At 43.6% G+C, this 12,244-nt stretch overlaps 1 protein-coding gene across 1 annotated transcript in view; it reads right to left on the bottom strand.

Moving 5' to 3' along the window:
• TMEFF2 (transmembrane protein with EGF like and two follistatin like domains 2) overlaps positions 1–12,244 on the bottom strand; it is a 125,678-nt gene that overhangs the window by 42,505 nt on the left and 70,929 nt on the right. Inside the window, exon 5 of the mRNA XM_039555123.1 lies at positions 10,224–10,320. Coding sequence (XP_039411057.1) covers positions 10,224–10,320 — 97 coding nt within the window. The remainder of the gene's footprint in view (positions 1–10,223; positions 10,321–12,244) is intronic.

Here is a 12,244-nt window from a genome sequence, read left to right as displayed (position 1 = left end):
CAATGACAAAACAAAATCCAGTCTAGCTATTTAATGAAATTTTGGCGGGATACTTCCAGGCTTTCCTTCACTCATTGTTGGCACGTCCTGCACAGAAATAAGGCAGGATAACCTCATGTTATCCTGCCCAGCAGTGAAATGAGATCTCAGCCCCCCGGTATGAGCCTGGGACCCAAGCAAATCACTGCATTTGCAATAAGGAGGGTGCAGTAGTAACCCTCTTTTCCTCAAAGCATCCAGGTCTGTAGGTGAAAGCTGCTGTACAAAACTAGGCATTAGTGCTGGCTGGGGATCTGCCTCTTCTCTTGCTGCCTCATGCTGACCACAGTGGCTGCCTGCTTTTGGGATCAAGCCCCAAGGGACAGTCCACTGCCAGGGAAAGGAAGACAGACAAATGACTGCAATGTGCCATCCCAAGGACATGTCCTTGCCAGCAAACTAATGGGATGAGAATAATCTTCTTCAGGTCTGGGACACAGATCAGTGGAATGCATCTGCAGCTCCTTGAAAGGAGCAAGTGCTGTGCACTGGTCAGGACAGATGTCCCCGGGGCACCTGTGCTGTTCCACAGGAGAGAGCTCTGTTACAAAATGGGCAGGCTGAGACATAGCAATTAAATCTGTACGTCTGGGGACATCTCACACAGGCTTTTAGCTGCAGCCTGCACGCAGGAAGGGACTGGGGCAGAAGATGGGCTCTGTGAAGAAGGGACACCTGCCACTTGGCAGGGGCTGTGAGAGCTGAGGTCAGCCCTGTGCGTCAGCTCCTATTGAGTTTTCCTCAGGCTCATATTTAATGCATGGGATGTATTTTTAATGGTTTAGATGTGTGAACAAACCGTGGCCTTGATGTTCCTACATGGGTGTGTGAAGGAGCCTTCGACCTTCTGCAATGGATGCAGTTCTATTTTAATAGTTAACATAAAGTGGGATGGAAGAGATGAAGCATTCTATTAAGACATTTGATAATAAATTGGTAAGTGCTTTCCCAGTGTTTTACATAGTTATTCTCTCTGCTGATCTATTTAGCCAACACATGTAATTCTGAGCTACAAAGTTGTATTCCTGCTTTCGTAAACATACTTACATAAAACTCAATAACAACACAGTCTATTTATTGCTAAAACGCTAGTAGGAAATTGGAAAAGGTATAAATACAATTCATTGCTGGTGATCTCCTCCCCCCTGAAGGCACTGTCGGGCTCCAAATCTTGCTCAGTTCACAGCATCATAAAACCGAAGCAATAAATGTCACTCCTTTCTTGATTGCGCATTAGGCCAATCGGCTTTTTATTGCCACTAAATAGGCCGTCAGGAAGGCACCGCTCGCTTTACTGCTAGGGGATGACTTTGGCTAAATGGGGGGCCAGGGAGGGAGAAAGCTTACTTTTAAATAACAAGGCTAAGAGAAAACGGGGAAAAAGAAGGTGCAAAAGCACGTTGCCCTGCAAGGCCTTTGCACTTGCTCTTTCACGCTGTAATGCCTTGATGTACGCAGACGATTACGTGTCAATGTACATTAATATCTGATGTGCATTACCATATTATCATCCCTTATGTGCACTTTCACAGCCTGGTGAGCCCAGGCTCTCCCAGCCACAGGGTTACACAACCAACGTCACTGTGGGGGTACAAACTCAGTCTCGCACAGCTCTGGGGAGCACCAGCGCACAGCTCTGCCCTTGCAGGGCCCAAAGGGACCCTCCTGAGTCCCTCTCACAAAGCAGCAGGAGCTGGGCATGATCTTTACAACACTCTGTATTACAGCAAGAACACAAAACAGTGTGCCAAAACCATTCCTTCCAGTGCAAATAAAGCCATGTGCTCAGAAGGCTAGGACACTTTCCTACCCAGGACTGAAAACCACCAGAGAGTAAAAAAAAAAAAACCCAGACCCTGGGTTCATTTGCTGACTTGCTGAACTGTGCACATGGAATGGTTCTCTCCACCATGCTGTCACATGTATGTGTTGTATGCTGACATTGCCTGAAAAGACAGGGGGATGCTGCTGCTGTCCCACACAACGCTGAGCCACACATGTGCACCCTTGAAACAGGTACGGGTCGGTGTTAACGCAGTCCCACAGCCACACCACCTCGATGCTGCCGCCGCGCCACATCCTCCAGCTGCCCCGTCACATAAACGTTTAATTCAGCTGTTCATGCTGGATGAGCCTTTCCAGCCTCCCAGCAGGCAGAAGGAAGGCAGGAGAGGATAACCTCCCTCCCACCCTTGGGTAGTGTTCCCAAAACCCTCCCCGAGCCCCTGAATGTTGGCAGCCACTGCAGTTCCTCCCCACTCTCCAGCAAACAGTCGACTGGACTAGCTGCAAGTCAGCTTTACATTTCCTCCCTGCTTCCACAGTCCTCTGTCCCTCCAGCCTTCTCTGCCATGACCACCCATCCCTCCATGCCTCCTGTCCACACACTGCATAGACGCATCTTGGCCATGGAAACCTAACAGGAAAATTGGTCTATGTTGAGCCACGCTTTTAAAATTATTGGAGCTTTTTTCCCCCAACTCTAATGTTGACTGACTCCTAATTGCAAAGACAAATGATGACCGTGTCTCTTACAAGCCTTCCTATCCCTGAATTTCAGAATAATTTGTGCCTTGCTCCTACAAGAGCATGGCACGGTAAGACATGAAAACCCCCCAAAATCTCAGACGCTATTTTTGGCTTTTGACAAATCAATATTTCCTCTGAAGCAATTGAAGCAGTCAGTAAGGCAAATTCTGCTTTTATCATCACAATTTCCAAGTTATTCCTTTGCACTGTGTGACTGACAGAGCATTCACACTCCAACTGAGTTTGTTCTCCCTTCTACCAGCAAAAGGCTCCACAGGCTACTGAGAAGTTACTCCATAGTTATCAAACTGGGAGAGAACTTTTGTTTCACTGAAGTCAGTGGGATAACTTTCATTGACTTCCCTAAGTTGGAAGTTCACCTTCTGAACTGAAAACCAAGTTTGGGCGAGCATCTGAAAAGAGGAGCTTAAGGAAAAAAAAAATCTGTAAGCTTTATGACTGTATAGAGTATTATTCCCTGGACACACAGCAGGTTTTGCTGTAATTGCAAAAGATAAAAAATGCCTTTTTTATTACAAAACCAAATGTTAGGGATTCTAGTTTTTTGGATAAGAGATGGATGTGTCATATGGGGTCCTTAAAAACCCAGTTGGGTGAGTAGTACAGATGGAATACAATGTGGGTTTGCATTTATCTGAGAACATTTAGACCCATGATATATAGTCTACACGACAGACTTCCTCGATGTATAGAGAAAATATAGCCAATTTCTTTGTGTAGGCTGAATTATTTACCAGAGTGTTCCAAAGTGTACTGGTAATAAAACACTATGAAGTATAAGTAACTCCAGACAATCTTGGCTTATGTTAAAACAAGTTTCTTTTCTTTTTTTTTTTTTAAAGAATGTTATTAAGAAAATAAATCCTGAGAATCTGGAAAGGCAGGACTTACTCAAATGAACGTAAGCCTCTGAAGGATTGTGTTGACTCAATGGGTAGAAAGGTCAAAGTCTCCCAACCATCATCCTAAAGGAGTTGGGAATCAGTCTCACTTCAAAATTAAATAGCCTATTTTGGCACAGGATGAAGGATGCAGAGATGGTAAAGTGATTCTGTGAAACTCACCTGACTGGGAAAAATGGCTGGTTTTAACTAAACCCAAATAATATATATATATATAGAGAGAGAGAGAGAGTAAAACAACTTCACCAGATGGCCAAACAAGCCATCATTTTTCCAAGCTTTAACTTTCTAGCATGGCCACTAGTAGTGCAATCAGTTTAGAAACACAAAGTGCTCATTCCTTCATCCTCGTCTGGAGAACTGGACCACAAGCTTTTCTTGGAGCTGCTGAAGATAAAGCTGTTTTTTCCACACCTTTCCTGGCTCCTTCTGCAGACTCCTGAGAAAGAGGAAACCCACTTACTTTTGGATTGACTTAGGGTCTTTTTGAAGTCTGCGGGGATCTTTCCCTGTTTATGGTTGGGTACAAAGTCACTTTTACACCTAGGCCAGTTTAGGTTGGAATTGCCCTCTGAAAGAGTCCTACAGTATCTCAGCAGCTTGACAGAGAGAAACCTGACAGGAACCGTGGCATTTGTGCAATGCTTACCTGGGGATCTTATATCCTGACCCTAACATGATGTCTAGACACTGGTTTCTAATGAGCCAAATCTTTCACCTAAGCTGGAGCTGCTGCAACATTGTTCTTGTTTGTGCTGTGGACAGCAACTCAAGCTACAATTTTGTATTTTGCTAGTTTTCCCACTTTTGTGTCCGTTCATGTGGCATTTTTTTTCCAAGTCCCAAATGGAGAAACAGGGCTGGGTTGTCTGTTCAGCTCTCATACTCCAGGCAGCAGGATCTGGCTGACCAGCCTCCTATAAAAGCCTCCAACCTGGCCCTTTCTCAGAGAAGGCTTTGTAATTAAAACATAACATACAGACAGGTAGGCGTCATCTCGCTTTTTCTAATATTCCTCATGTTTTGTCTTTCATGGCAAACCCTTCATTGACTAATTTCCAGTTGCTCAGGCTACACTTTTTCCAGTATTGCTGACTCCTAGCCCTGCACAGTGTCTCTACACTTACCTCAACATGTCATCTCAACAGTTTCCCTGGAAGTCAGCGGCTTTCCTTTTATTTCAAAATCTTTTAACCATAGCACGTGCACCAAATGAAACATTACCAGTTAACAGAGACAGCAGTGGGCTCATTTCTGGGCAGGCACTGGAGGTAGCTCTGCTATCAGGTTGAGGCTAAGATAAGTGATACGGGTGTGAGAAGGTGCAACCTGCTTGGTCATCTGCTGCTGTGCAGTGCAGAGATTGTGCTGCAGTGCCTTTACTTCCCTCTGCAAACCCTTTCCTGGACTCTTACTAGACATGACTACTGAGCTCCATGTGAAGATTTATGCAGCAGCATCTTCACTTCATGCCTTAGGTATGATCTCAAGTTAAAGAGAGAAATTCAAGTTTTTGCAGAATTGTGTATTTTTAAGGATTTGATTCCATTCCTCTGTTTATTTGAAGCACAAGTCCAATGTGTATGTTTAAGTGTTATGCCTAGGTATGAGCAAAGATCTACTTTTTCTCTAGAAGAGAAAGAAAAGCAGCAGAAAACAGCAATGTATCTACTGTATAATGCTTGGGACATTGCAGATGTTAAAGCAGCTCATTGTTTCTGCATCTGGAACAAGTAGGTCACACATAGTTATTATACACACTGCTGAACACGAAGCAGCCAATACCCGTGTAATGTATGTGAGACTTCAAACTACCTTTTAGTACTTTTATAGCAGTACAGCATCTTGTTTGCAAATCCTCTGCTTGAGAGCAACTGATGGAAGGGGGAAGAGACTCAAAGCTGACTGACCTAATTGCTGTGTGGATCGAGAAGCTGGCAAAATCATTAGTTTCTTTTGCATGTTTTCTTTCTATACTATAATAAAGATAAATATTGATTGTTAGGGCAGTATGGATTGCAGGGGTCGCTGCAGATGGCAGCTGCATGATTTGCACAGATACATCCCATGTACAGAGCCACTTATTTGCATGAGAATGCAGTTTCACCCTCCTCGTGCTGCTGACTGTTCGCTTGCCTTATAGGAGCATTTACCCACACTAAATGCACCGGTGATTAGCAGTAAAATATGAAATGAGGGACTGAAATGGTTCATCTTCGTAATATCTTTTGTATGTGTATGTGCCTGCCTGCTGCGGGTAAGTGGAGTTTATTGTCCCAGCCGTGTGGACAGAAGCACAGGACACAGGGGACCTGCTGTAATTATGCTGCAGTGTCACCACCTCACCCGGGAATGCCGCCCAGCTGCACAGCACTGGGGCCAGCGCTCCTTCCTTCCCCACCGACCCACACACTGAACAAGCCAAGCTCCTTCCTCCAAGCTCCCAGCCTGGGGTCATCAGTGTCCTTGCAGAAGGGCTTCAGCATCTTCTCCTGAGCTGAACCTGCCCAGTGGGATCCTTGTGCACTCACAAGGAAGGAAAAGGCCCCTCCAATGTGGGCCAGGCTCATGAGGAGGGAGGAAAGTTGCCTACCATGACTATGGTGTCTATTGCAGAGCATGACATCTCACACCCAGCCAAGAAGGAGTCCTTGGGGTGAGTGGGACCATGTTGCAGGAAGCAGCAGGGGCATTTAGACCCCTTTTGTCACTGACCCCACTTTTTTGTCACAACCCTCAAGTGACCCGTCTCAGGGTTAGGCAACCTCCTCCCAGGGAACTGCTGCCTCTCTCCTCCACCTGCAGCCTCCCACAGGGAGAAAGGGCCAGGCAGAGGAGCACTCTGGAGGTGGCCTCCTCACCTCCTTGGACACTGCTAGGCTGCAGGGGAAGCACTCTGAGAGCACACCACACACCTCTGTGTGTCTGCCTTCCAGCTAGCAACCTGCATCTTACTGTGGGCAGTGCTGCACTTCCACACTGCTGCTGGCTGACCTGCTGATACTGGAATTCAAAGCGAAAGTATGCATATTTAACCCCAATTCATCATCTTGATTTTGATTAACTCTGCAAGTCAGAGGTTTGCAGGATTTAATCTTGTTTTAAGAAAATACTCCTGTCCTCTCCATTGTCAGCATTTTCCAACAGGAAACTCAACCAAAGGATCTTTCTTATTATATATCTCCTGCCACTTTGGACATATTGGTGGACCTCTGAAATAGCTGCCCAGTATTTATCCAAACCACAGCTTGTCCAGTGTAGGGAGTGCTCTTATTTCCTCAGTGGCCCATAAGGAGGAGATTAATGCTGGAACCCAGGTTTCTTACGTGGTTCTGCACTGACACTAAGCCACTCCAGCAGAGAGCAGGCACTCCACTTGGTGAGCACTATTTATGTACAGAGAGTGTTTCATAGAGGCTTTTTGGAAGATCTGAGCAATACACCACTGTTCAAAATGTTACGCCTCATTCTTCAATTCCTTTTAAGTGTATCTCTCGGGGTGTTATGTTGAGTAGCCCCGTCTTACAAAATCAATTATTCCTTAGCCAGCTCAGAAATAAAACCCAAAGCAAGCAACACCGAATGTCTGATTTACCAATAGATTGCAACCCCGTGCTAAAGAGCGCAGCCACTGCCCTGCTTTAAATATTCATGAAGCCCACTGGTGCAAAATGCATTAAAGGTGGGAATAATGCCAGTAATACACGATCCTCTTAGTGACAAGAAGCTTTCACATATTAAAGCAGCAAGATGTTAAAGACTTTCAAGTGAACAGTCTTTGTTTTTAACTTAGAGAAAGAGATTCACTAATGGAATGCCAAATTGCATTCACTCTCATGCTACTTGACTGCAGAATAGGATAATAACACATGTGTGCTTCTGCATGCCATGGAAAACCTGTTATTACAGAGGTTTCTTTCCTGCCTTTTCTCTGTACTTTCTAGAAAATGTTCACACAAATCTTCCCCCTTCAAGTAATCTTCTGGGTGCCAATCCCCCATTAGAATCCCAGGAGTCTAGCCATTAACAGATTCGTTTAACGCAAATAAAGAGATTTAAAAATAAAGGTGACACAGTACAATAGCACAATTTAAATGAGTGACAACTGGCAATGAATAACCAAAAAAAAAAAAAGGGACAAAAAAAATTAAACCAGAGATAACGGTCCACAAAATATAGACTGTGACAACGCAGAATAATGTCAATTGTCACTGTAAATCATCAGCAGCCCAACCACATCTGCTATCACACCTGTGCTCTCTTTTCTGATCTGCTCTGGCACCCTAGAAATAGAAGGCGAATAGCCAGCCTCACATTTCCAGCTCCCTGAAGTCTGGCACTGCTACCAGCCTGCATTCCTCTCAACCTGGAGTGGATCAGGCACTCACCCTGCACCCTCAAACTGTTCCTGACTGATAGGGATTCGCTGCTGGTGCTGGGATTATCATCCTGCAGTAACAGTCCCAGGACCACCAGGGACCCTGTTTGGATTTTACAAACCTCATCAGTCAGGTGAGATAGGTAAAGGAGCCCTGCTTACATCTGATACCCAATCCACAGAAAAATAGTGATTAAATAATAAACTGGCATTTCTTGTCAAGGAGGGTGGGGCAATATGCATCTCTGGTGCCAAACATGAAAATTCAATTAACATATATTTGAAAGAGGGATCTAGAACCTCTGTACATAGTGCACTTTTATTCTAGAAATAAGAATAGTGAAAAGCTGACATGCAGAAGGCTCATTGTTTAGAAAGATGCTTATCCAAGGCTAATCAGGGGGCAAAGACAGGAAAACAGGGCTCTGTTACAGCACATGAGGTTGCTTACTTCAAAGCAGAACCTTAACAGGCTTTACATGGTCTCTGTACTTCAGGTTGGCAATCGGCTTTCCTGCCTCCTAACAGTTTGTCTGGGAGCATCTTCCCAGCACCAGCCCTTCCCTGCTTCCTGCCCCGAGAAGCACCTTCCCCTGCAGAAAGAGTGCCAGTCAGTAAAGACAGAGCACCTCAGCTCCTGCCATCATTATGCTGCTCTGTAAAAGCCAAGTTGTTTCAAAGGGGAGGAATTAGATTGTGCAAAAGCTGCAGTGGGAACACTGGGGTAAGTTGGATCAGGCAGTTTTACCAAGCTATTTCTGGAAAAAAATAAACACTGCTACTCAGTGCTTATGATTAATAATGTTATCTTGTAGCTAATTTTATTCCTTGCCCCTCTCTTCTCCTGCCTTCCAATTTGGAAGCACACTTAATTATGAAAACATGAGCACCAGACTGTGAATTTTGATATATTAATTTCACCACGGTTTTGTTTCTACACTGCGCCACCAAAGCTCTCAAGGACAACCAGTCAAGGAGACAATGAAAATCATAACACCTGGGGTAATTTTCTTAAGCAAAGTCAACATTAGGCAATTTCTTACTCACAAATTTCATTACATTACTGAAACCTATAACCATGATGCACCTTGCTCCTGTTTTTCAACACCACAATTTCCTTAGATGACTGGAGCCAGAGCAAGGACTTGGTGGTTTGTTTTCTTGGGGCTTTTTAAGAACTAGAACTGGAGATTACTGATTACTAAGAGGCTGGCAAGACAAGACCAAAATGAACACAGTGGATAACCATGACCATATTCCTGAGCTTCTTCACTGAACAGAAGAACTGTTCCTAATTCCAAGCCTGGCCAAGGGTGCAGGGATTCCTTGCCTGGGCGGGGTCACAGCTGCCCAACACTGGGCCCAGCTCTCACATTCACCATTCATTTATTGACTCCTCTCTGCTCCATTCTCATTCTCCACGTTAGAGCTCTGTTTTATTGACCTCACTGTTTTATTGACATCTCACTGCCTGGTCTGTGCATCCATTCTTTAGCTACCACTAGCCCATAGCTCCAGAAGCACCTTCCAGACAACAGCTCTAATGTTTGCATGGTTATTTTGTTGTCTCTCAAAATCTGGTTTAATTACTTAGAGGGAAACATGAGGCATGGCATCAGGGCAGTGTTAGAAATATAGCTCTGTGAATAGTGACCTTTTTGATCTATTGGCTGTTCCAAAATCACAATGAAATTATTAGCTCACAGTTGGCTTAATATAAGTTTCCATATTTCCTAGGCAAAATGAAAAATAAAAGTCTGAGTTGATAGAATTACTTCCCCGCAGCTTATGTAATTAAAGTTTAAAATAGCAAAAAAATCTGAATAATTTTGTAACCCCTTTTAAAAAAATAAAAATTAAAAACATTTCCATTGAGAAAATGTCTAAACGTATACTCTCATTTTTTCAAGCAATTGAGGGCAAGGTTTTCAACTTCAGCAAGCTAGGGAAAAGAGAGACAGATTTCCCAGCACTTCTAATGCCACACATGAATTAACATGATGATAATACTAATGATACTTTTTAACTGGAAAAGCTTTAGGTCAATTATTTTTCCCAATTCTATTTTTACTGAAGTATGAAGCTGTAAAACCCCAGATGGAATAACATAAGTTATAATGGCAACAAAATGGATAACTGTGTTTCTAAACTTGGTCTAAACTATGCATGTTCCAAAATTATAAACCAGAGTGTTCTACACATTTTTTTCAGAGTAATAACCACCTCAGTTACTTTGAGATGAAGCTCTGGGTGCAGAAAATTGAGTATCTAACATTTGTAATGCTTTCTAAACCACAGTACCTTTAAATAATACAACATTCATTAAAATAGAAGAGTAGAGCAAATTACTGTACCAAACATCCTCTGCATCTTCGTCACACTCTGCCCCAAACTGGCAAATGTCACAGGTCGATGTCTCTTTTTGATTGGTTTCACCTGAGCCTTCATTGACTGTTTGATGGAAAGCAGAAGAATGTACATTAGTAAAGACAGCACTGTAGCAAAGCACTTCTCTCTCTCTAGAAAAATCTATTCACTGCATCAGCTTAATGTGCTGCTCACAAAGCCGACGGCTGGCCAACAGTGCTCCTGAGCGGGCCAACGCAGAGATTTCCATGCTGGCCTGTGATAAATCCCCTCAATTACAGAGCTAAAAGGAAAACCAGAGAAAAACCCTTCCTTTTCTCTCTCCCCTTATACAATGACCCCTTCAAGCTGCAGCCCAGGAAGGTCATGTCCCCACTGAGCCTCACTGCTTTGTTCCCTGGGAAAATAATGGAGGGGCACTGATAGCATCGCATGCTGCGTCGTGTCCTTACCCATGAAGGCCTTGAGATGGCCCCAAGGGGATGCTTTCCTCGAAAATGTTTTGAAATTACCTGCCATGTGGTGCAATCTAGTCCACTCCAAAGGCAAAACATTTTTCTCTGCAGAAGCACAGCTATGAGCCCCAAGGACTAGTTATCTCTGGCAGGAAAGATTTAGTGCTGTCCAGAGGAGAGGACAATCTCCAGCACAGGTTAAATTTGAAACCTGGGAAAGTCAATGCTGATGTCTGCAATTGTGTAAGGTTTGTACCTGGCCCTTAAGTCAAAAATAAGAAGGGTCTAAAGGGAAAATAAAAATATGGGTGTAAGAGGACTGAGAAAAAATACTGATGGCTGAGTATTGAAAGACGGAAAGAGACCACTAAGGTAGGCACCAAGAAGAGGGTTTGTTAAAAGACCCAAAGGAAACATTATCTATGTTTCTACTGAAGTGTATGAACACCCCTTGATATCTTTTGAAAGACACCACTCTCCAGCAAGACACTGTACCTAGCGATATCATTCTGCCAGTTGCAGAGTTATTAAACCAACGCAGACTTTAAGCATCAATCTGCTCTGACTGATGTTGTTATCTGCACTAACAGCCTCTGCAGTGTCATCTCTCTTGCACTTGGAGTCAGCACCGTGGTGCAGGCTTCTGCACACCTGGGTGCAGGGTTCTGCACACCTGGGTGCAACCCACCAAAGCTGGTGCACACGTTGACGTGTGTTGGTAGCCCCAGTGACATCCACTGGACAAATTATCTGCCTGATGTACATCCAGGTGGTTACCAGAGGCTTTTGTGTCAGAGTGTTCTGACTTTGAATAAGCTGCTTTTATTATTTACTCAAAAAAGGACAAGAATCCCAGACTTTCACAAAGCTGTTCAAGGAGAAAGGGCTTTTGCCCCTTGAAGAGCAAGTGTGACTCCAATGCCTGTTTTTCAACAAACTTGTTTCCCTATCCTGGACAAGTTATGTCTCTGCCATGCTTCCCACTATGTGATAACAGGAATAATATAATTTCCTACCAAGAGAGAATGTGGAAACAAGTATATTAAAATATTGTGATATACTTAGATACTACAGTGACAGAAATCACAGAAATACCAAAGGTAGATGACTTATCTAAAATGCGTTTTTCCTAAGCCTTAATATAGTCGAAGGAAGTGTTGGTATTTTTAGGTATGGACTATGCTGCATTAATTTCCTATCAGTCATGCTTGAATTTAGACTATATTAAACTGAAAAAAAATCACCTATGAAAAGCATTCTGATTATCTGATTATGCCAAGAGGAAAAAAAAAGAGAGTTTTGCTCTATTTGTACTAACTTGCTCACCTTTATATCCTTAAAATTCATGTAACAAAAACCGAAGGGGAAACCAGGAAAAACACACTCTAGATTTTTGTTCTACTGCATCGTCAGGCTTTACAGGGAGGGTCTGAGCTGTGGTTTTTCTGTCTCCTAAAATGACTGAGAAACTCTGTAGGCTCACATGTTATAAAAGCCAATGTACAATGGGGGACAAGGTGTCCAAGCACCACATCCTCACACCAGCAGCATCT

The sequence above is a fragment of the Corvus cornix genome, chromosome 7 (genome assembly GCF_000738735.6).
Source record: "Corvus cornix cornix isolate S_Up_H32 chromosome 7, ASM73873v5, whole genome shotgun sequence".
NCBI lineage: Eukaryota > Metazoa > Chordata > Aves > Passeriformes > Corvidae > Corvus > Corvus cornix.
Note: the sequence above shows the minus strand (reverse complement) of the source record. Positions and strands in the feature narration are given on the sequence as shown.